Genomic DNA, 25,325 nt, shown 5'->3' on the forward strand with positions numbered 1-25,325 from the left:
CTGTATGTGAGGCTCACCTTCCACTTTAGCAACACAATCACCCATGTCTTGTCTTCCAGTATCACCTTCACATTGACAACCAACTTTACCTACAAACTCACTGGTCTCATGCAACACGAGTTTCAATTATCCTTCATCATCATGAATATATTCGAGCACATGTATGACTTGGGGTTTAGAAACAATGTGTACCACGAATACATAAACCTGACCATTAAGCCTAGCTAAGTTAACCATATGCATGACACTAGTGTCATCAGACAAAGGTTCTAACTTGTCTTTCAACACTGAAACCCCTTCTATAGAGTACCACAAATCTTTAAAACCTACATATCCCAAACCTTTGACTACACTAACAACCACAAAGTAACTCCAAATATATGGGTCAAAGGACAACTTAGAAGTCTCTCCTTCATACTTCAGGGTTCCATCATTAACGAACTTCCCTCCATGGTGGAAAACAACCTCAATGTTCTCGTCTATTACGCACAATACTATATAAATATTTCTACACCTATGATGTAAACATATCAAAAAATAAATATATTAAAACGATAACCATAACGCACTCAAACATACACTGTAAAACAATTTTAAACATGAGGGACCACCACATTGCAATCAAGAACGCAAAGCAAACCATTTCAACCATGGGAACCACCACAATATTTCGGTTTCCCAAAACAAACACAATACAACCATAAAAAACCACAACAAAAAGCACAATTACTAACCTTGCTTGAGATTGAGCTCCAATGAGCACGTCACACGTGCTTCAGCTTTACGCTTCCAATGACACAAGGTTCCACAATTCACGAAAATGACCAAAGTCCTAAAAGTGCACAATTTCAAACTGGTATAAACCCTAGTTTCCTATAACTACTCCCCACTTTCTCTAATTAATTCCTAATTTTTTTGTCAATGAAGCTTAATTCGAAGAAACACTCAAATTCTTTTCACAATTCTTAATTTGAATAAAGTGCTGACTTTAATTAACTTTTTCCTCAATTTCTTTAATTAAAAAATAAATATATATACGTCAAAATCACCAAAACGAAATAACTAACCCACGTCATTTAAAAAAAACATACTAAGTATGTCACGTCAACGTCAATCTATTGGTGTTGGCCCAATTTGATAGTATGGGTCTAAATGGAACAATTTTGTAAAAGTAAGAATCCAATTATGACGAAAAAAAACTAAGAGACTTATTTGAGATTTTCAGAACTTATTTAAGATTTTCAAAATTTATTTGACATTCCTAACCAAAAAAAGACGTGACAAATGATTAAACGTTATTAATAAAATCTGAAACCAACTACATAAAAAAGATTTATATCATTCTCAACCAAAAATCTTAAAACAATTAGTTTATGAATCTTGTTTCTATGTTGCTCTTTCTTGTTTATATAGACTTAATTCATAATTCAATTCTCAATATTTATATATATATATATATATATATATATATATATATATTTTAAAATACAAAATAAAATTGAGTTAATACAGTCTAAAATACCTTTCAAAATCATTCTTAAAAAATATACTAGACTTATTTTAAATTTAAATCCGTTATCTGAACATTTTTGCAAATAAGTTGGATTGTGTCGATCGTTACCTCTTAACCGATTTGAGACATGCTCTTTACACCAAATCTGATCACTTTGTTTCTACAATATTTTATTTTCTTACCCTAATTAAATTAGATAGTCACAGAAATTAAATAAGGGTCGATTAATAGATTAAAACTAAAAACAGACTCAATTCACGGATCAAATTTCTGTTGATTTTAAACATCCACTATTCAAATTCAATTTCAACGATCAAATAAAGTATTTACCTTTTCTCACAGGATTTACATTTATAAATTTAAGATAAAAATAACGATTTTAAATATGTAATTAGTTCGAATCTGAATCCGATCATTGAACGAATTCAAATTTTAATTTTTGCATAACAAAACATGGTCAGGGAAAGAAATTGTACTAAAAGTGGTAAAATGAAGTTTTTCCACAAATTTAATTATCAGCAACACTATGAAAAAAAAAACTATGCTTGACTTAAAGAATTTGCTTATTTTATTTTTCTATTTCACGTGATTTCCATATTTTTTAAACATACTCACATAACAAATCAGAGTACTATTATTATAATTATATATATTTTTATTTTTTAACTTCAAATACTAATGTATGTTATTATAATATGAAAATAAGTTGTGACGTGATTTTTTCGAATATCATTGTCCCTTTCTTTTTCCCATTACTCAATCACTAATCATAAACACTATGCTTTACAGAAGTTTGAACCTTAATTAGTGACGTTAAAAAGATGAACTCCTTTGCCTAAACCAACCACTTTCACTATGTTCCAATAGCCCTTCAACCCTTTCCGCTGTACGGATCCTAACCCTTGTCGGTAGACAATATAGTGTTGTGTCGTGGAAAACACAAACAAAATTGTCAACCTGCGTCTTTCTGTTCTTTATTCTCCTTTCCATTCATCAATCTCCTATAGTCTAGTGCAACAAGGTGCACATGAAACTAAGGGTGGGCGATTTTTCTTACAAAAACTATGTTTGTATAGAAAGATGGTTTGGAATGGGACTCATGCTCACCACCGGAGAAACACAGGTAACTATTTAATGCCCCTCTAATGAAAAAAAAAAAAAGAAGCCTCTCTCTGAGAAACTAAATTATAGATACAATGTTAAGGTGGTGAAGCAACAAAATATCTTGAGCAGCTTTTCTCATTTGGCATTTCCAGTTCTTCTTTTTGCATCTAGATGCTTTCTCTGTTGACTAACTACCGTAGGTTGTCTCCTTGATGATGAAGGAGACAATGACGGGATCTTACTCCTTGACACACACACAAAATAAAAAGTTAGTAAACAGTAACTGAACAATAAGTATGATCCTTTGACAAGAACAAAAGTATAACATGAAGTGAAACACCTAGCTTGTCTAAATATGGATACCTGTTTTCTTGATTCTTGGCTTGTCTTGGATTTGGTGATTTTTTTGTTTTAGCTGCTACTCCGTTGGAATGAGTGGTTGCTTTTGGTACGTGTACATGTGATTCCCAACTCTTGTCTGATTCTGAACTTTCACTGGTTGCTAACTCAAATTCATCACAGTCATTTATGGTGGTCTCCTCCGTGCATATTTTGGAAGGGTCAAAAATATCCAAGGGACTTAGCGTTGGAGAAGATGACTGCTTGCTTTCTGTATCACAGTCTCCCACGATGTTGTTTTCAGTACTTAAGCGGCCATTCCTTTTTGTACGCTTACCAAGACAATCCCCAGAAACCAATTCCTTATCATCCTCTTTTCCATTTTCCTCTGCATGATGTGGCCAAGGTGGTGAGTTCCTATGAACGTCCAAGGGGTCAAGGCTTCCTCTTTTCGCGAGCTTCGGGCTACCCTTTTTCTTGTCCTACAAAATCATTTTTCAGAGAACTTGTGCGTGAGCGTGAAATTAATCAATCGCTGGTTTTGATGAAGGACATTCATTCACATTTGGACTTAATTTTTGTGCACTATCAAGATCAAAGCTTCACTGTATCAATTAATGAATAAGACATTATTGTGATATACATTAAAGTGATCATTATAAAGTCAACAACTTATGCATTATACTTTATGATTGAATGACAATAAAAACTCTTCACACATTCCATGCATGAACTATTACTTGTACTTTTAGATGCCCATGGTATTACTGCAGGTATATCACCTTCGACATTTAAGATCATTATGTCCATAGATAAGATCACTAAATATGTCAGTATCAGGTTATTCTGTGTTCAAGATATAGCTTGTCACAATCAGTTTACTGTCAAATTCTTTGGGAGGAAAAGGAGAGTCATCTCTAAAAATAAAGTTTATACCAAAGATGCCTTAAATTAATTTCGTGGAGTTACTGTTGACAATACGTTACCTCCACCGTGCTACTGGAATCTTCCCTTGGTGGCTTACGATTTCCATGAGACGAAGTAGGTGACCGTGCAGTGGAAGACAATAGAGATTTGGACTTTGGAGTTTCAGAAATGCTATTTGCAGACTGATGAAATTGTTCCGATTCTCCATCCTTCCTGGCGGAGGTTGCCTTCAGAATCGAAATCTGACAAAGAAGCAGTAGAAACATTCGTGTTGAAAATGCGCAATTTGCATATATAGTAAAATATGCACCCATTAATTTAATGTACTGATTGTCTGAGAAAACAGACAAAAATTGTAAGAACCTGTTCTTTAAGCTCTTTGACCTCTGAACTATCTTTGTTAACTCGAGCAGCACCAAGTTCAACAGTGGATACCCTTTCTGCGAACTTCAATGTACTGATTGTTTCTCCAATGGCATCTGGCTCGGGACTAACATGAACAAACATAAGTGTCTTTGCTTGGCCTCCTGGTACATACAAACAAATCACCTCCTTAACAGATAACACCTAAGTGAAGACAAACCGTAGCAATTGAAGAAATTGTATAACGTAGAAGCGGGGAAGCATACCGAGAGAATCTTGAAGTAGCTGAGTAAGTTTGCTGTTCCTATAAGGAACGTGTGATTGCTTTTGGGCAAGTGAAGCAATTACATCTCCTAATGCAGAAAGCGACTTGTTAATATGTTGAGCCTCCTTCAGCCTATCTCCTGTGACCTCAGATTTATCAACCCTCTCACTTCCTGCCAAGTCAACTAAGTGGATACAACCACGAAGACTATTCCCTGACGCTAGCTCTCTTCCGTGAACATGAACTGTCAAGCAGCTGCAATCATTGTAGTACAAGCAAGTGCCCATTAATAGTGTGATGAAAACTTACACGGTAAGAAAAAAGGACCAAAATTTGTTAATTGTCTAACCCACTAAAAGGGGATACTACTTTTTCACCAACCGAAATGATAATGGGAAAGACACAATTCAAAATCTATAACGAAGTTAAAGCACGACTACTTTTTCTTTCTTTGGATTCTGTTGTTTGAAATGAAATGAATGCTTTAAGTTGAAGAATTTAAGAGATAAACTTGGCCTGTACCTATGAGAACGACTACTCCGATCATTCATGGCAGTAGAACTAACTGCCCGGTTATTTTGTCCCAAGTTCATTAATTTTAAGACATCGGAAGTGGATGAAACAGGAACAAGGTTTGCATCTGGCACGTTAATGCCATTATGAGAACTGTTGCGGATTTCTAATGTATGAAGTGTTAAAGGGCCACAAACATGAGCAATATAATCACTAAAGTAAAATGGCATGCATAAATCCTGTATAAAGAAAATAACTAGTTTAGTATAGAGAAAAGGATATCTTTTGTGAGTACTGTCTGTCGATAATAGATCTCTGACTTGTTCATTGTAAATCTCAAGCATTTGAACAGATATATCATAATGAATGGTGTCTTTTCTCTGCTCTGAGATTTGGAAAAGATCTTTCAGAGCGCGGTAGTTGACACCCACTGTTTCCTCAGTATAATTGTCTGGTCCAGACTGTATCATTACAAAGAGGCAATAAGAAAGTTATTACTCGTTACAAGTTAGAGGGAGAAAACACGGAGAAAGCAACAAGATGGTCTAATCTAAATCCCTCACCATAGTGTGTGTTTTTCCTGATCCTGTCTGACCATAAGCAAATATACACACGTTGTAGCCATCAAGAACCGAACGAATCAGTGGTTTTGTATCTGAGAAAACCTCCGCTACAGAAAACAAAAATGCAACCATGAGCAAACATATAGAGTGACGATAATTTTTACGAAAGGACAACAGAAAGACCAACCTTGGGTTGAAGAAGGACCAAAGACTCTGTTGAAATTAAATGTCTTCTTCCCATCTTTCCCGTTTTTGGATGGCACTATGAGTGATATACTTCCTTCATCTATGTTACTGACAGAGCAATGATTTGGTTGGGCACCTTTTGAGGGACGAACTCTACAGTACACCCTAATATTTCCTACCGTCGTATCAAATTTGGCCAATTAGTCTTATTCAGAATTTATAGATATAAAGGGAGAAAATTGTTTAGACTCTGACCACTTGAGTTTTTACCTTTCAGGTCTTGCAATTGATTATATAGCTTGCGGTTTTCTTCAAGAATTTTCTGATATCCTGAAGCAGCAGAAGCTAGGCCATGCAGGTGTTTACCTATTAATAGTAGGTAGTAATCAGCTAGACTGTATAGATGTTTTTGTAAAAAATATAGGATTTTCTAAAGCATTATACGTACTTAGATAGATCATATCCTCCTGGTATTTATTTTGCAGAACCTGTATTCCTGTTTTTGTTTGATGAACCATCATTTTCAATTCCTAAGGATTGTCAACATCAAATTGGTTACTTTTTCTCATTACTGAAACAATGTTGTAACTTAAATTCCGGGTCCATGTTTAGGCAATAGACTTCCTAGGAAAACTGAGGTCAAACCATTCAATCTAGCTCTAGTTGCATGTCTATATGGTATCATATTAGACTTATACATGGTGCAATAATATTATTCTGACACGAGTTACCTGGACGTTCTCGTTTTGCTGCTGAATTAACTCTTGCTGCTTAAAATACTGGCTGTTTGGTTCTTCGTCGACATTGTCCTTCACATCAACAAATTCCTTGTGTTTAACCACCACATCTCCATCTTCTTCCATCTTAATAATTGATTGAACAGAAAATAGAGTTACGTAAAATTGCATCATGATACCAAGCGATATATGAATACGTTCACTTGCAATTTGCTGAGCATTTTGCCAATTTTGCTAAAGTCTCTTCAAATCTTAGATTTACCTCTTCACCATTACAGGCAGATTTCACATTGGAATCCTCTGCTTCAGGCAGTGCCTTATAGTTTTGAGTTGTTTTGAACTGTTAAAGTAAAAAAATTGACATAAAATTCAGTGAGACTCATGGACTCAAGTTTACGAGGAGACATTCAAACGAAAACAATTTGAAAATTTTCTTTTTCATTGGCGTCACTAATGAGGCTGAACTTTGCCAAAAGACACAGAAAACACACCATTTCTTGTTGGATTAGCAAGCGCTTTTCAAACTCCTCCATGACTCTGCTAAGTAGAGACTCCACCACCTGTAATAGCAACAGACATTAGTTCTTCAGAGAAGAGTAAATTTGAAATAAAATAAAAAGGTAAAAATTGAAAAACTCAATTTAGAATGAGCTAGTGAACAATAAATTCTATATTGAAGCTAAGGATAAGCAATAACGCTTACAGTGGGAATTTCTTCTAGCTTCTTAACAGATAAAATTTCACGAATTAGTAAATTCAGGGAGGGTATAGAACCCTGCAAATACCAATCCAACCAAAAACCTCAGACAGATGCTATATTCATTCTCCACATGTAGAGACAAAAGAAAAATATGATTATAAATGATAGTACTCTCTAACCCCTTCACTGTTTGTAGATATATCATTCAGTAACCCATCTTTATCGCCTAACCTACTACCCTTTGACAAAGACCTCATGAATGGTTCTGAGACTTTCATCATAATAGCTGGTTTAGCATTGGTAGGTGGCTTTGGATTCCCACCATATTTCCATGACCCATTTTTTCCTCCCTGTTTCCATTCACTGTAAGACTTAAGTGCTAAAACACAATTCACTATCCTCGAAGATTTTCCTCCCTGTACATGGAAGAACAAAATGTTAAAGTTGAATACAATTGCATTATAGTAATGCAGCATTGCCTGATTCGAGTCTATTAAAGTAATGAAAGGTAATGAACTTTCTTAGCGCACCTGTTCTATATCAGACACTTCAAAGGTGGGAAGCCCCATTTCTTCCATAGTTACCAGAAAATTCCTTACATTTTCAAAGTATTGGTAAGTAGACAGAGGTGCCCCATCAGGAATGATAACACTATCGCAGGGGACTTCAACTACCTAACAGTACAGGTTCAATCATTGTCATTTGTCAGAAAGTAATAGTGATATTGATTGATATCCAATGTCAAGAACATGCATGTATAAATAATACTCAGAGGGAAGAAGAACTATAATCTAGATTTCAGTTTCATGAAAAAGAAGCAAACATGCGTACACACACCTTGGGCACTGCTCCGGGTTGAATTTTGTTAAGAGCATTGCAAAGGACAATGCCACTTCGTAATGCAATCCTGAAATCTTCTTCAGTAGGCTCATCTGGAATGTCTTTCCCTCCAACAACTCCAACTGTCTTTCTTAGCCACCCAGCTGCTTCATTCCTTCTTGAGGCTGCAATACCACTCACTAGTCTTAGTTTCATGCATTCTAACAACTATCAAACTTGTATTGTTTTTTTTGTTGTTGTGATGCCATCAAAATATAGGGTTTACTACAACCAATCCAAAGAACCACAAAAGTTGTGATTCTTTAATGCTCTTGCTATTGATATCCAATAAGAATCAGAATTTCACTTCGTATTTGATGTTTAATGAAAACATTATGCATATTAACATAACGACATGAAACTTTAATTCTGATTGAAAATAACACCAAAGTATCTAAAATCCTGTATCCAAATTCTGTACTTCAAATTTAAAAAAGAACACAAACAAGTGTCAAAAAACCAACGTTGTCAATGGATTGAATGTGAACATTGCCTAAAAAAAATATATTAAGAATGGAAGAGAGAGAGAGGATATGTACAAGCTTCTTCTGCCATCCTTGATGCCAAGTGAATGTCGCTTAAACAGCTTCCGTGCGTCTGAAGAACATCTTCGACCACAGATACAACAGAGAATGGCAAGGCTAGCTCTGGCGCCATGACTTGGCCTCAACCAACAACTCAAAAACAACAACAAAAATTCCAACAGGAATCTATTACAAATCTAAGACATTACAGCTAAAAGAATATAATCCAAGCCTTCCATGAAGAAGCTCGATCATGTTCAAAATGGCACCATAGTTTAGCTAAATTCAGAGGGAAAGGCAAAAAGAATGAACCTTTTGCCCCCCCGTGATTCTGAGAAGAGCTGCTGCAGAATCACAGAGAAAGGCAAGGAATTGTAGAAAGAAAAGATAAAATGGCTATTGAAAATTTTCTCTTTCTTTGTCAGGGCAATTTTTTCCTTGTTGGTGTAGTTTCCCGTTTCTAATATTGACGTGAAAAAGCTACACCAAACCTGGTTCCGAGCCTCTCGCCTAGTTTATATCTCACTGTTCTAACAAATATGTTATAACTAATATTTGCATGTAAATATGGTAAGAAAATAGTAACTATTTTTATGTAAAATTCTACACATTTATTATTATATTTTGTACTTTCAACTCACTCTATATCACAGCTATACTATAGTTTGGACTTGATGATTACAGCTACCTTTTCGCCAATAAACAAAAACATCCTAGTAACGTTGGTTGCAAAATATTCATTAAGTATAAAAAAATAAATATTTACTAAGTTTACTCTAAAAAGCAAGAATTTCTTATATTGATATGCATAAAAAGGAAAGATATAATTAGTGGTAATCAAATTTACTTTTTCAGCCAACTAATTGTAATTCTTAATGGCGTCTATATATATATATATATATATATATATATATATATATATATATCGTTGCTTATAATTTGTAAGTATCTTTAGTTAATGTACTTCGTATACATTAACAATTATATAGGAAAAGTTAAACGCATTAAATTATGTGGGGAAAAAAATATTATTAATTAATCTTTCTGTTCTTTTTAATTTGTTGTCAGAATCAAAACTTGCACTTCTTTTTCAGTTTGGATGAAAAATAGTGACAATGAATGTTATAATTAAAACGTATGCATCTAAATTTGTCATTTGCTTTTCAGTGAGATGGAATTAAATAATAAAAAATGTAAATTAATTGATGGTGGTTTCGAAAAACAGCTCTTTTAAAATAGTATTTTATGCTCATAATTTGTACAGGAAGAACAGATCGCTGATGAGACCAACAAGCTAATTATGCAATAATAGGGTGTTAATACTGCATCATTATCTATATTTAAATGTATAGTAAATATTTATTCATATCCGTACTTACATTTATATACCTATTAAATATTTTAGTAAAATTGATAAGATATAATATTAATCATATATTGGAATAAGAAACAAAACAAAAATAGGAAAATATAAAATAAGGAAGAATAGGAATGCGAAATTTAGAAAGAAATAAATAAATAACATAACAATATTATAAAATCAATGAACTGGATCACAGTCCTCTCTATTTGAATACTTGGATCATTGGACTTATATTTTAATTATATAGCATAGTGTTTCTTTTAAATTCAAGTTATTTGGGTAATTGGAAATATACAATAGACTTAATGTATAAGGAATAATTTTAATTTTGTGATGGATGGAAATAAAAATAGGTAGAAGGTTCAATTTTTCCTTCCCTTTTTCACTTTATCTTTTTCTGTTTTCTTTTTCTTTTTTTCTTTCTTTCTATATTTTTATAAAACAAAAATAGATTGTAAGGAGCCTCTCTCCCCCTCTTTTAACTCACTTATTTATTTGATTTTAATTTCAACTCTAATTCCTCTCATTACCAAATCCTAACCTTTAAACGAATATCTATTTCATTGAATTTTGAAATAGAGTGAATTCGTTTTTACTTTGTTGTTTAGTTCTTTCAAATAGCTTCTAAAAATCCTTTTAATTTGTATTTTTAGTTAGAAGTTCATATATGTGTTTCTTTTTTTCTTCTTGAATTTCTAAAAGCTTGACATTTTTTTTTAATTTCAAGAAAAATAAATAAATAAGAGAATTTAGTTTATTTAGTTTTTTTTTATTGAGTTATGATTTTAGAAAAGTTGAAAAGTATGAAACTTAGTACATTATTAATCGATGAAATTGAATTGATATTTGATTTTATCGTATTTGTATGTCTCTTTTGACTTTAAGATAATTAGTTTTGAAAACAGATAATTTAAAAGCAGCAATACTTAAAGTGATTAACTACACATATTATATCGATTAGATATAACTACGTATAAAAAATTAATACAAAGTCAAAACTAATGTTATATTTTAAATTTTCAAATGATTTGAAGGATTTTAAAACTACTAGAAAATATTGATAAATTCATTACTATTACCATCTGATTTATTTATAGCAACAATAAATTCATCACAATATTTTTAAATTCATAATAACTTGTCTGGTTATTTTACTCTTTCAACTATTGAAAACAGATCGTATATTGTTACTAATTATTATATTAAAAAAATACTGCTAAAACTAAAACTATAGACTAAGCTAGTTCAAAGTTGAATGCTAAATAACTATTAAATTTTAAAAAGTTAAGTAAATTAACTGTTGATCAAGAAACTAAATTTATTATGGCGGTAAAGATACAATTATAGTTATTTGGTCGGTACGGTAATTATATATTTAAATGATACGTTTTACATTTTAATTAAATTCAAATGATTTATCTTCTAAATTGCGATGTAAATAACACACTTTATAAAAGACTGGTATTAAATATATCTAAATGAATATTAATATCTTATCACAAATACTATTACTAAAAACTAACACCAATCTTTTATGTCATAATTATTAATTGTACATGTTACAGAAAATCTTGGTATAATAATCTTTTTAAAATTTTTATCATTTGATGTTTTATGTGGTCAAATAATTCGTAAAAGGGTTATAATATCACATTTGGTATATGTAAGACATTGAAAAGATCTAATTTAGTAAAATAACTCAAATGATGATTTAAGTTTAAGTTATAAATTTTAGGATAAATAAAACTATTAAACAAGTTATATAATTTTTTTTATAAGAGTAATTTGGTAATGTATGAAAGTTATATATATATATATATATATATATATATATATATATATATATATATATATATATATATATATCACTTTATTTTTCTTCCAAGCTATAATAAAAATTAGAAATTTTTTGTTGTAATTGTTTTAAACACATTTTTCAAAGTAGTTATATAAAATAAAGTCGATTTTATTTAATCTTTTAAAATTATAGTTATTTTTTATTTATAACATAAGAATACCTTTTAATAAAATAGTATAATTTTTATTTTTTAAATTATAATTATCATTTGCAAGCCCAAAAATTTACGAATTTACAAGTTAAATGGATCATAAAAGTAATTTATTTCAATTTATTCCACTATATAACCATTTTAATGACTAAGATTTTTTTCACATAATCATTCCCATTTTATTGAAATTTACAATATTATAATGTTTCAAATACATTTTCATTACATAGACTTTTTTTATTCAATATTTTCACTACAATCTTGTCTCTCTACCTACTGAGATGGTGTAAGAATTTGAAAAATAAGTAAGAGTAAAAGTGTTTTTTAAAAAAAAAAAACCGAGAGTAGAAGTTAAAAAGTAACGGAGAAGTAGCATTCACATTAATCATCTGATAATGCCTTTAATTGAATGTTAAATCATTTAATGTAGCAACACATTAATGATTCAAATAAAAATAAAATAAGAATTTTTTTTCAATACCAAATACAAATAATCCATTTTTAAGATTTATATTTTCTAAAATTCATAATTGTAATGATTATAATCATGAGATATGAACAAAATTTCTTTTACCAAACACCCTCTCACAAATAGACATATTTCGTTAAACATTTTGTACAAATATTTTGTGGAATGTTTCTAAATTCATAAAAGTGTTGGGATAAAGCTTATTTATTATGATTTTTCAAAAAAAAAATTCTAATAGTACTGTTACATTATAATGTTTATGTCATATTGTTAACCTAAATAGAATATACTTCATAGATATAAAAAGCAGTTGCATCATCTAATTTCAAGTCACTGGTTAGTTAAGTAGGGTAAGTAGGAGTGAAGCTTTTACTAGAGGTTGAGAAACCCAATTTCCACCTAATGTACTGTTACTTATTCCAACCAATACATTTTTCTTTTATCACAAAATCAAAAGCAATTGAAATCATTGAATTTATTTAAAATTAGGTTAACGACTTATTTTATTTTTAAATAATTTTTTGACAATAATATCACTATTTTATTTATTCATATATTTGAATCGAATCAATAGCAAACTATGTTATAAAAAAAGTTGTAAAAAAAAAAGTTGTTAAAAGAGAATTTTCTTTCATTTAATTTCTTGCACTAATCAAATAATAACGAATCTCTGAACCCTAAAAATAAAGGCCTACCTTTGGGGCAGATTGAAGATATTCTGCAACCATTCTAATTGGTCCCCAAGCCCCAGAGAACAAGTTTTCATAAATTAAATGCATATAGGATTTGGTAGAAAAGATTTGCCCATTTGATGTGAATGATAAAGTACTCTTGTTGACCAGGTACAGTGTTCATTCACTTCCCTCATGTTATTAAACTATCATGCTACAGAAAGCTTGGTGGGTCTCAATTCATGAACGTCTTAAATCGATCTTCATATTGTAGTTTTGGTACCATCATGCCTTTCCTTTTTTAAAATGTAGATCAATACTTAAGTAAAGTTGTGTTGAGTTTAAAGACATGAAATATATATATGCAAAAGGTTATCTTTTAGAGCTGGTTTTGGGTTTGAAAGACTTAAAATATTAAGAATGAATTATTTTATTAATAAAATTATTTATGTTAAAATATGTTATAATTTTATTTAAAACTTATTTTTCGAGTTTTCTATTTTAAGAATTTTATTTAGAATTTAGGTAATTAGTATTAAAAAATGTCTTTGAAATATTTTTTTTCTTGGAAATTTAAAACAATTAGTATTAAAAGAAGATTTTTTGAGTCTTTTTTATTTTAAAAGTAATAATAGAGTCACATATTTATATTCATTGAATATATATTATAAGAATAAACTAATTACTTAATAATGAACTTTTGTATTTTTAAACAATAAAAAGTAAAAAAAAAAAGATAATATTAAATGAATATAAAAATTTTGTGTGTGAAAATATCATTTTTGTTTCATGAAAGTTTAAAAGAAGTTTTATCTACTTAATATGAAGAGTATGTGGATTTGACGTCTACACTTGCATGGATTATTTATGAATTCCCTGGAACTTCACTTGTTGAAAAGATTAGGCATGTGTGGGTATGAATTCCATAGGTACCACATTGAACTCACTAATTATTTAGTTAGACAACTCAACATTCACCTAACATGCCGCAAGAATGAAAAAACATTGACAGATTTCAATCCATGTTGTCGTGAAGAAAGGAGAAACAGATTATAGTTCCAGCCTAATCCTAATCATGACCATTTCAACTTTCAACACTCATCTTTTGCTTATAAAATTTGAAAGCCGGAATCTACTTGCATTACAAATATTAATAATGTAACTTGAAAGATGAAGTGTTATCAACTTATGATCATGCTTTAAAATCTTAAATATGCTTATCAAAGAAGGAATGCATTTCAATTTTAGAGGGCGTTAGGATTAAGCATAGTTTAGCAGAAACTTGGGTTTTTCACATATAATATGGGCCATGATCTTCTCTATCTCAAGTGAAATATGTGCTCAATGTATGTGTCTGAGATTTAGATAGTAATAAATAAAAAACTAGATACATTGAAACTTAAGATGTTTTGAACTTGCATTATGATATTAAGGTGAACTTTTTCAAGAGAAAAATTAAAAGGGTAGTGGGGGTAGAGAAGAATACCATTGAAAGACATTCTAAAATACTAAATTATAACATTATGAGTTTCCTGTTTAGATATTTAGCTATGCCACTGGGGAAAAATCCTAAAAAACACTCTTTTTGGAAGAATGTACTCAACAAATAAAAGAAGATAGAAAAGGAAACATTTATCATTTACAGAAAGAACATGTCTAATAAAATCTATAATAACAATATTGTCATCGTTTTACTTGTCATTCTTCAAAATGTCAATGTGTGTGGGGAAGGAAAACAAGAAAATCCAAATTTATTTTTTATTTTTGCTAAGACATCCACAACATACATTCTTTTTCTTACCAACAATTATCATATCAACTATTAAAATAAAAATTATAAATTAAAATTAAATTATTTTATAAAATTCTCTCATATAACTTCTTTGTTTTTTTTTTAACTTAGCATAAGCTAACTTTAACTCTAGCTTCTAAAGAAATTTATTTATTTTTTTCAATAAACTCTTATGCCAAAGTTTGTTAAAATAGGACATCCAGGTTAGGTTAGGTTAGGTTAGGTTAGGATAGATTTTCTTCATAAAGACTCCTAAAGTGTCAGGACCCTTAAATTCAGTAGATAGTAGTATTCAGGTGTAGGTGTAAAGGTTTAGAAATTCAGAAAGTGGAAGACAAGTGTGCAGCGTTGAGTGACCGATCGGTTTAGTGACGGTAGTATTTAAAGCAAAATTTCAAACTTCGTGCCACTTTTCCTGCATGCACTCTTCTTCCCCAAAATTCTGAGTTTCAGTTTTTCTCCTCCTTTTCTCTACAATCTTCTTCTTCTCTCTAAGAATTCTCATCTTTTTCTTCTTCTGATCAACAATCAGACCATGTCTGAGTTCTCCTGGTGTCAAGAGTTTTCTATTGCACCTATCAAGTTGTTGGTTTGAACTGGTAAGTTCATTCTTCTCTTAGCACGGTTGTTTTCTGTCACATGCAAACCCAGAATCTGGTTGCATGAGTTTATCATCTCATTCTGATAGAAATTCTGGTCTTTTATTTTTTCTAGTTTCTTAATCAGTGAATTCTAAGTGTATAAGACTGGTAGTGGTGAGCCATATCCTGCATCTGTGAGCGTTCGACTACATTTAAAGGTAAGGGAAGCTAGTAATTTAATTATGATTCTTTGTTTTGAATGTTGGCTTGGGTGTTTGATGTTCTGTATATATATTTTTGGTTGAGATGAACTATAAACGTTGTTGTATGATTGTGTGTATGTGAGTGATGGTTATACATGGTGAAAACTGGGTATGAATAGAGTCTGAGTTTCAATCTGCAGTATTTCGTAATTGTTCCCGAAAGTCCGTTCGGTTTCCCTTTGAGCATTCGGTCTGAACTGGATTCTTCTTCTGTAGAGAATTTCAGTTAATGACTGATCGGTTTTATATTATTATACTTGTAAATAAGTGTTCGGTCTATGTATAGTTTCCTATTTTTACTTCTTAAATCAGCTTAGTTAAGGTATTCAATAATATTTAAATTCTTAAATATTATATGTATCCTTTGTTGAAAATAAGTTATATGTAATTGTTTTTAGAATATATTCCTTCATTGTATAAGCTCGGTAGTGCTCGGTCTTGAACCAAGCGCTCGGTCTCAGTAGTGCTCGGTCTTGAATCAAGCGCTCGGTCTTGTCATAATCCTCAATTAGGTACTTATATTTGAAACTAGGAGTGTTAGGTCCAACTCAGTAGTGTTCGGTTAAAAGCTTGTGGTGTTCGGTTTAAGTTCTTAGGTTCGGTTAAAAGCTTTCATGATTTTAGGTTTAGTCTAATTATATGCATTTCGTACATTCTTAGAGTTCTGTCTAGTAAAGACCGTTCGATCATTACTGTTGAGTATCGAGTAAACGTTTTGTGTCACCAAAGTCTTATCTAGTATGGAATGTTCAGTCTTGTTTTGTGGATAAGTGAAAGACCGCTCGGTCTTACATCAAGTGTTTGGTTGTGTTAGTCTAAAAAAGTATTCGCTTGTTCGTTCCTGCTTCTAAAATTTAGGTTATCTATTTCAGTTCTGTTCCAAGATAGGATCTGGTTTTCTGGGTTCAGTTTGACTGTATTGATGATGAAATATGATGATATTTAAAATGTGATATGAATGGAATAGTATGGATATGAAAGAGTATTCCAAGGAAGAATATCTCATGGTTGGTTATTGAAATGGTAGAGTATGAATGTAGTTATGCTTAGCTGGCGTTTATCCTGATATTATGTGATTACTCATTCTCAAGTAGAGAGGAGTAAGTCATGTGTGAGAATGACAGGAGGTCCTAGTCCATAAGGTGAACTTGGGCGGAACGGACTAACCTCGGGTGGCAGCTGTTGAGGGCATCCCAGTTATTACATCGCCCGGGTGCAAAAATGTCGTAGCTACACATAATTCATACAGTCCGGACAATCAGAGTAAAGTGGTCGGTCATTGCATGCATTGTTGTATGATTATAGTTGGAAATGCATAATTGGTTGTTGCATGATTGACCTATTGATTTATCTTAGAATTGTGTGAATTATATGGTTTACTGAATTAATTAAATTACGTAAGCTTACCCTATTTTTCTGTCTTGTCTTGTTGTCTGTCCGGTTATTCTTCCTGTTGCAATGATCATCCTGTGGATGTGAGCAGAAGGGGGCGAGTGTTTGCTGGAAGAAGCTTTGGAAGAAGTGGAAGTGAAAACTAAACCATAGGACCGTACGGTCGTTAGAATTGGTTGTATTTTGTATAATTGATCGGTGTAAGCTTAGTCTTGGAACTGTTCAGTCTAGACTTTTGTTTTGAAAAATTTAAATTCTGGAGTATTGTTGTAAGGTTGTTCAGCCATAAATATACCTCTTCTCTTTCAGAACTAAACTGTAATATTGTTAATTATGAGTATTCTATGATATGGTTCTATATTGTATTTTTGGGATGTTACATAAAGAAATAGAAAATAAAATTATAATATTTTTTTATAAGTTAAAATGAACTTGTATATAAACTAATTTATAAAATATATTTTAATTTGTAGATAATTTTTTTCTTGAAATTTTTATATAAAAAAACTCCCTAAATACGTCCATTTCTTAATTTAAATACATCAAGGACGTGTGTATTATACATTTTTTTTTAGTAAATAATCTTTATCCACTACAAAAATAATATATTTTAAGAGGGGTTATTTTTCGGAGGTTTTTAAAACCCCAATAATTTCCTGCGGTTTATAACTAAAACCGTCGTTATGTGTTTTTCTTTGTTAACTTTTAAAATTTTTCTAGTGTTGATAATAACCCTTCTTAACATTTCTTTTATTCATTTTCTACTAACCCTAGTTTCCTCCCGTGCCTCTTCATTTTCTATTAACTCGTTCCCGCTTCTTACCTCTGTGGTCTCATTTTTCCTCAATCATATCATTTTCCTCCTCCATTTGTTCATCTTCAAAGATGGTGTGGAGCGCTTGGGGCTTGATCACAATCAAGACAATTCAACTTGGAAAGAAATCTGTCAAGAAGAGAAACAAGGATGCCCCGTCGCAGAGAAGCTGATAGAGTCATGCCTAATCCGCGGCGTGATGGCTTCTGTCCGTGGGTGTGGCGGCAGCGGCATTTACTTTGCGACAACGATGTTTCAGCGTCTTCACGGCGAGTTTCCGGTGGCTTAGGCGTGGTGTTTTCACGACGCAAGAATCTCGTTTTCCAGCGTCTTAGCAGCGGTAGAGATTTGAATGAACTTCACGATTGATTTAAGGTTTGAATTCAGGTTCTGTTTTTAGGGATTTGAATGGGGCTTTCTTCTAGTGTCTTGCTATGTTGGGTTTGGCCATGGAGATAAAGAAATTCCAGGTATGGAGAACTATTTTAGTGTGATTGAGTGCTTGTATGTGGTACAATTTGCTTGTACCTATGTTAATGTTCTTTTGGGTATAATTGTATGTTTGGGGGAATGTGCTATGCACTATTTTCACGAGTTCGAAAATGGAATTTTGATGTCACTTATTGCGTTAACTTCTTTGCAGCGATGATATATCGGTTGAAGGACTAGAGCAGGAGCTGGAAGAGTGTAAGAATAATGATGTGAGTCACTTTGTCGTCACTGTGTTGAAAGCATTACTGCTGTTGAAATGAATCGACATGTATTAAGTTATTAGGTTGCTTTGTTTTGTGTAGGTTGTTGCTAATATACTCTCTAAAGGTACCAAACTTAAGGACTACACGAAAGGAGTAGAGAACGATTCACTTGTTCTTGAATTTTGAGCAAAATCTATGTTTACTAGGAATTGTAGTGTAATTTGGTTTGGTTCATTTGCTTTTTGTGCACATCCATGAGCATAATTCTTTCTAATTTTCATTTCTGTTGTTGTGAAAGCAGAGTCCCGATGGAGATATTATTGACTGCGTCCATGTCTCTCACCAGCCAGCTTTGGATCACCCTAACCTCAAAAATCACAAGATACAGGTGAAGAATTTTACTTTTCTTATCTAGTGCCTTTTAATGCTATAATTCAAAATTCTTCCCTGGTTAGCTCCATTTTTCTTTCTCTTTTCTTTGGTTCAAACTTGAATTTGAAATTAGTCTCTTCAAATTCTGTTCCTTGAGGGCACCCTTTTGGGGAGAACAAAGTCTCTTCAAATTCCTAGCCTATTACTCAACTGTGGCACCAAAATGGAAGGTGCCCTCAAGGAACAATTCCTGTCAGAAGGACCTCAAAGAATGACATACTAAGGGCAAGCTCTATTCAACAATTTGGAAAAAAGAAGGAAATAAGCTTCCCTCAGCCAAAGCCAGCTAAACCTCAATCATACCTCATAAGTTAGAGTGGAAAAATTGTTTGCCATATTGGGCCTTTTTTCTATGCAAAAGAAGATAGAAAAATTTGTAAACTACCTACCCTATTAGGTCTCCTTTTTATGCAAAAGGAAAAACAAGATAGTATGGGAGCAAAGGATAAAAGTTGATTACTTATTTATTGATTTCTCCTGATTTTGTATATTTTTCTTTATTCCTTTGATCTTTTTGGAGCATTTAGCATGCCATAACTTATGTGGAGGGAATAAGTATTATGGAGCCAAGGCAACCATAAACGTTTGGAACCAAAAAGTTTAACAACCCAATGAATTTAGCCTATCTCAAATGTGGATTCTGACTGCTCTTTTGGTAAAGATCTCAACAGCATTGAAGCAGGTTGGCAGGTATTATTAATTTTTTTCTCCACTGTCATCTTCTGTCTACAAATGTTTTCAAATTCAGCATCCTCATAAAGATTAGATTTATCACCTTCCTTCTAATTTCCAATTTCTATTTTTTTTTCTGTTCTGGTAATCAGGTCAGTCGTGAATTGTATGGAGACAACAACACTTATTGGACAGTGAGTTATCTATTCAAGCACTCAAATTTTGTCCTTTCCTCTAATTACTTGTGTTTCTTTTTCACCTGATTCAATTGTTTCACCACCATGACAGAGTGATGCATATAAAGCTACTGGTTGTTATAATCTCCTTTGCTGCTATGACTTTATAGCTCTGGAGCAAGCATCTCCCCTCTTTCCAAGTATAGCTCTTCCCAATATCATATCAGCATCCTGGTTTGGAAGGTATATTTTATATCTTTTTTTATATATTATCTCTTGATATTGGACATTCTGTAATAAAAATATAACAAGCACTTAACAAACAATACCATTAGTATAAATTGGATATTCTACCATTGTTTTGTGCAGACCACACTTGTTAATTATAAATTGAGTGAATCTCTGACACATTTCATTATATCTGAATGCTACGGTTAATATTATTTATATTAATTGTCAATTATTATGATTGACAGTTTTATTTATTTGGTTATTTTTATTGTGTTTCAGGAAGATGCAACTTTTGGTTTAATTGTCACAAATGACGACGTGAATTTCTGGCTAAAAGGACCAACAATTGCAGGGAATGCAGTTTTTTCCAGGGATGAAAGTGTAAAGGTTTGAAATGAAGGAAATTTAGCTTCTTGATTTGTCATGCCTATATGTTCAATATAATATGGCTTGTGCTTTGGGGTTATTTGGTTTCAGGATTGGTTTCAACTAATGGTTTTAACTGTTTCTTGAAAGTGTTGTGATACAAATACATGAGGATGAATCTCTCATCTATCCAATATAAGAAAAATATGAATTGGTTCTCTTGCATAATATTTTTATAGTTTTTTCCATGACAGTATTTTTGAGTGTCAGACAAGTCATACTCCTTTATTTTCATTCATTTAATTGATAAGACATGGTATTGGAAACTTAACGGAATAGATGTACACTAACTTTGGTTTCACATGAAAATTGATAAGAACCATATAGTCCTGTCCGAATTGAATCAAGAATGTTCATAAGTTTATAGTATTATTGTTGTTTAATAATTGATCTAGTCATGGTCCTACCTCAGTCAATATGTAGAACACTGAATGTCTGGGAACTGTTGCTATTTTTTTTATTAAGTACATTTTCAATACTCACGGGCCATGGCCATTTTCCTTTGCTATCTATTCTTTCTTTTATTAGTTGAAACATGGGTCAAGATGATATTGCTCAGTACAATTCTAACTTTATTACTCATTGATTCTAATGTTTAAGACAAAGTTAGATGGCTTATCTTTTTCATATCCAATGTGGAAGTATATCTTCCATTTAGATCAGATTTTATTATTCAATTTTTTTTAGCACTTGCCTTTGTCTTTAATTTTTTTTATTATTTAATCAAGAGCCGAAGTAATTATCCTTTATGAAATAATTATAATTATGAACATTTTATTGTTCTATTTTATTAATTGTATTTTAATTGGCACTTTGTCACTATTTCATTAATGCAAGTATAGATGCTTTTATATTTTATCATAAACAAAATGACTTAAATATGTATTAATTTCAATCCATTTTTGGGTCCCAAAATTAAAAAGGCAAGAATTTTTAATGTTTATTAAAAAAGGGAAAAAAACCAGTTTTTCTAAAGATAAAATTGTAATGTATAATTTTTATTATGGAAGGCAAAACTGTTGGCAATTTCATGTTTATAATTTATAATTTTCATGTTTATATCTTTTAGTTTTAATATTTAATGTTTTAAATGTTGTATTTCATTTTGATTTATTATTTGCATTGTAAAAAAATTTAATTTTGGTTCATTATTTTATATAATGAATAATTAATTATAATAAAATCATTTAAATCATAAAAAAATAAATTATTGTTATTACCGGCGGTTTTTAAAAAATCTCTGCAAATGTCGGCAGTTTATAAAAAATTCCTGCAAATACCGACAGTTTTCTAAAACCTCCGAAATTACCGGCAGTTTTTGAAAACTTCCGCAAGTAGCGGCGGTTTTACACAAAACCCCCGGAAATTATTTGTCGACGGCGATTTTCCCAACGGTTTTTTCAGCCGCGGGTAAAGTATTTACCAGGGGTTATAACCGCCGGTAATGCCAAAAAAAACCCCTGGTAAAATTCTTAATTTTTGTAGTGATCATTCAGATTATTTTAGATTAAGGTTAAGTATAATTTATCCAATCTAATTATTGAAGCTAATTCATTAGAGAATGGTTTGGTTTGTGGACCATCCACAAAATCTGTAAACCTTACTATATACAAGCCTCTAAAAATTTTAATTTGTTTAAATTATACAAATCAGATACGTAAGTTAAGTAAAAATACTTTTTGAAAAATATATATGAAATTTAAGAATTTTCATTGTTCAATGATTGTTAAATGATTTATTTCATTATATTTATATTATCGTTTTGGAACCGGAATTCATATACTCTAAAGTTAAATAGATTTACTTATTCTTCATCTTATCCTTTTATTTTATTTAAAAAATAATTTTTATATTAAAATAACTATTAAATATATATTAATGAAGAAAAAAGTGTAGAAAATATTTTAATAATTTCTTGATAAAAATAAATATATTTATTATTTAATTAATTTAAACATTTTATTTTAAAAAATGGATAGATAAGATCAACAGAAATTCATTCCACTGATTCTTCATTATTTGTTGTGGCTTTCAGAAGAAGAAAAATTATCATTTTAAAATATTAAAAAAAAAACGTTAACATTTTAAATGTTATATTTGTTTATTGATATCATAAAACACATTTATTATGTATCTATTTTTTGTCTTAATGAATTCAGTTAGTCCAGTTGATATATGTGTGTGGATTTGTGCTCTCATGGTAATTAGTTTGAAGATCAAAGGGTCACGCTATAGAAAGAGGTGTACTTAGAGAAGAAAAAAAATCATCTTATTTTCTATTCGTACCGTAACATCACTAAAATCATTGCCCAGTTTTTTTTTTCTTGCAACTCAAACCAAGTCTAAAACCATGTATTATTATTTTCCACATTTCATTCAATAATTAGTCTTACTCCCTGGACTTAGACATAATTCTCAAATTCAAATACTATCTAAACCAATCTTTTACCTACAAACCTTAAACAAGTAATCGAACAAATTAAAGTTTAAGCCTATAATTAATATTTATATATATACATATATATAATTCAAGTGTGAAAGTTTCACGTTACGAGAAAAAAAAGTTTCATATTACATAGAAAATGAAAAGTTGTACATCTTGATTGAATATGATAAAAGAAATAAAATATTTTGAAATTTCGAATTGATTACACACCTTCAGAAACTGGGCACGAGACCTAATTTTTGTTCAAAAATATAATTTTGTAATAGATAATACAAATGAAAAATCTATACGTAGATTATAATATTTTATTTATAAAATTCATCTTTCTATAATTTTACTTTTTTAAACTCTTCTTAATATTCTTCTAGTTTGATAAGTGAATTGTTGTTTTAATAGATAAATATAATATGAATATATTCTTATTTTTTATTTAACTCTTTTTTCTTGTTTCTTTTGGATTATGATTAAATGGATCTGTTGCTAATATAAAGATTTAAACTTTGAATGTTCCAATAACATAATCGGGTTTATGAAAGTGTACAAAATAGTTTGCTACTGGGCGTGTTTTGTCCATGTAAAGAGAGGAGTCAATTACACTACTTATTTTAGTTATTTATTTCAATGAGATATAAGATTGTTCAAAAGAACGAGTATGTTTATGAAAGTTTAAAAACATTATATATTAAATATTTAAATCTAGATTAGTAACTTAGAACATTTTAATGAGTTGTAATATGATATTCTGCATATATTATTTTATGTAAGCTATGTGTTCGAATTGACGTTGAGAATTTAAACATGATTTAAGTTTCATATTAAATAATTTAAATATAATATTTGTGTTGTAGTTTGATATTTTTTTAATTGATATTGGAAATCTAAATGTGAGTTTAAATTTCATATTAAGTAAAATTACTAAAATTACTTTTTTAGATCTTTACATAGAACATTAAAATAATTATATTAGTTTAAAATACATTAAAATTTAAAAATGTAAGTATATAAATAATAAATAATTATGAATTAAATATATTTTTAGTTTCTTACTTTTCAATAAAAATTGGAATTAGTCTTTTTTAATGAAAATTAAAATTAGTCATTTTTCAATAAAAATTAAAATAAATTAGTTCTTCTTCGAAACTTTGAACTAATTTAGTTTAGAGAACGGTATAAATACAGTTCTTTTAACCAAATTATAATCAAATGATATTAAATTTATTTGATATTTCAGACGTGTTTATAAGTTAATATTAAAAACTTAAATTCTGTTAAACGAGTTAAAAATATTATAAAGGTAACAAAATTTAGTTATAAAAACTAAATCTCCCATTTCTAAAGTTGGAGGACTCAAAATTGACAAAAATTTTGACAAAAATTTTAGAAAGGTCATAGTTATAACTTTTACTTGAAGTTAAAAGATAAAAAACATTTTTAACCCAATAATTATTTAAAAAATAAAATTGAAAAAGAAAATGATATATATATATATATATATATATATATATATATATATATATATTAAATCGGTATGTCTTTCCCGTTGTTACAATGAATTTAATAGATTTAAAAATAAAAAAAAAATCAAACAATTGTGATAATAAAAAAATGTTAGAATTTTTTTATGAAATACATCCCAGGTATATGGTAGAGAAGAAATAATCCGTGTATGGTAGAGAAGAAATACTTTCCGCCATAAACGAAGTTTTGAATTAGCAGCGTTTGTATTGAAAAGCAGGGGGAAATAATTTTGCAGTAGAAAGTCCTATGAATAAATAACAACGGCACGCTGCCAAAAATCTTAAGTTAGGTTGCGGACACTAATTCGTAGACTCTAAAAGAAAAAATAAATAAATAAATAATTAGCACAGTAAGGCACGCTAGGCCTGTTTGTTTACCCAAAGCGGTGGGCGGTATAATAATGCTAATGTTGTTGTTAACGAAACGGTCGTTTTATTCTTTATCTCTCTTTTCCTCTTTCATTATCTGCCCTACACGTGTCACTCATCTTCAACAACAACGCGTTTCTCTTTCCTTCAACCGAAACGCCGCCGTTTCCAACAATACCCTCTCTCCCCATTTCTCCCATCTACCATGGTTGGTGACGTGTACGGTGATGATTAGTTGTGCAGAGGACTATACAACTATACAGTTCAATATGTTTTCCAAAGTCACATGCAGTTGAACTGCTCCCGAGAGCAGGGCAATTTTGTCATAATGTTAAAACCTTCTTTAGTGTCCAATAGTTTATTAACACTCCAAATAATATATTAGGCAAAATAT

The 25,325-nt window shown here is 30.6% G+C and overlaps 1 protein-coding gene and 1 long non-coding RNA gene across 9 annotated transcripts; one reads left to right on the forward strand and one right to left on the reverse strand.

Annotated features, from left to right (window-relative positions):
- Window positions 1–2,236: 2,236 nt before the first annotated feature.
- LOC108324290 (kinesin-like protein KIN-14G) lies at window positions 2,237–9,079 on the reverse strand. Its single transcript, XM_052875630.1, has 18 exons — window positions 8,629–9,079; window positions 8,048–8,214; window positions 7,741–7,884; window positions 7,390–7,626; window positions 7,214–7,285; window positions 7,002–7,070; window positions 6,773–6,850; window positions 6,505–6,636; window positions 6,222–6,303; window positions 6,044–6,139; window positions 5,775–5,948; window positions 5,588–5,694; window positions 5,034–5,485; window positions 4,513–4,766; window positions 4,247–4,410; window positions 3,943–4,125; window positions 2,981–3,438; window positions 2,237–2,861 (listed from the first exon to the last, which is right to left on the reverse strand). Exons 1-18 carry the CDS (start codon window positions 8,744–8,746, stop codon window positions 2,753–2,755), a joined length of 3,096 nt encoding a protein of 1,031 aa, XP_052731590.1. The 5' UTR covers window positions 8,747–9,079; the 3' UTR covers window positions 2,237–2,752.
- Window positions 9,080–17,903: 8,824 nt separating this feature from the next.
- Window positions 17,904–20,762, forward strand: LOC108325117 (uncharacterized). Of its 8 annotated transcripts, none has more exons than XR_008247953.1 (8): window positions 17,904–18,437; window positions 18,611–18,668; window positions 18,762–18,786; window positions 18,964–19,050; window positions 19,622–19,784; window positions 19,919–19,960; window positions 20,055–20,185; window positions 20,453–20,762. It is a non-coding gene; the product is annotated as an uncharacterized LOC108325117 (long non-coding RNA). The 8 variants fall into 8 exon arrangements; XR_008247956.1 differs by having other exon boundaries at window positions 17,904–18,342; XR_008247955.1 differs by having other exon boundaries at window positions 17,904–18,342; window positions 18,611–18,654.
- The last annotated feature ends 4,563 nt before the right edge of the window (window positions 20,763–25,325 follow it).

Source organism: Vigna angularis, chromosome 3, assembly GCF_016808095.1.
Source record: "Vigna angularis cultivar LongXiaoDou No.4 chromosome 3, ASM1680809v1, whole genome shotgun sequence".
NCBI lineage: Eukaryota > Viridiplantae > Streptophyta > Magnoliopsida > Fabales > Fabaceae > Vigna > Vigna angularis.

Excerpts from the sequence above, each read along its gene's own strand:
- LOC108324290 (XM_052875630.1), bottom strand. The coding sequence starts at position 8,746 with ATGGCGCCAGAGCTAGCCTTGCCATTCTCTGTTGTATCTGTGGTCGAA. Across the intron at positions 5,949-6,043 it reads TCAATTGCAAGACCTGAAAG|GAAATATTAGGGTGTACTGT; the intron begins GTAAAAACTCAA and ends ATACGACGGTAG. Across the intron at positions 4,126-4,246 it reads TCAAAGAGCTTAAAGAACAG|ATTTCGATTCTGAAGGCAAC; the intron begins GTTCTTACAATT and ends CTTCTTTGTCAG.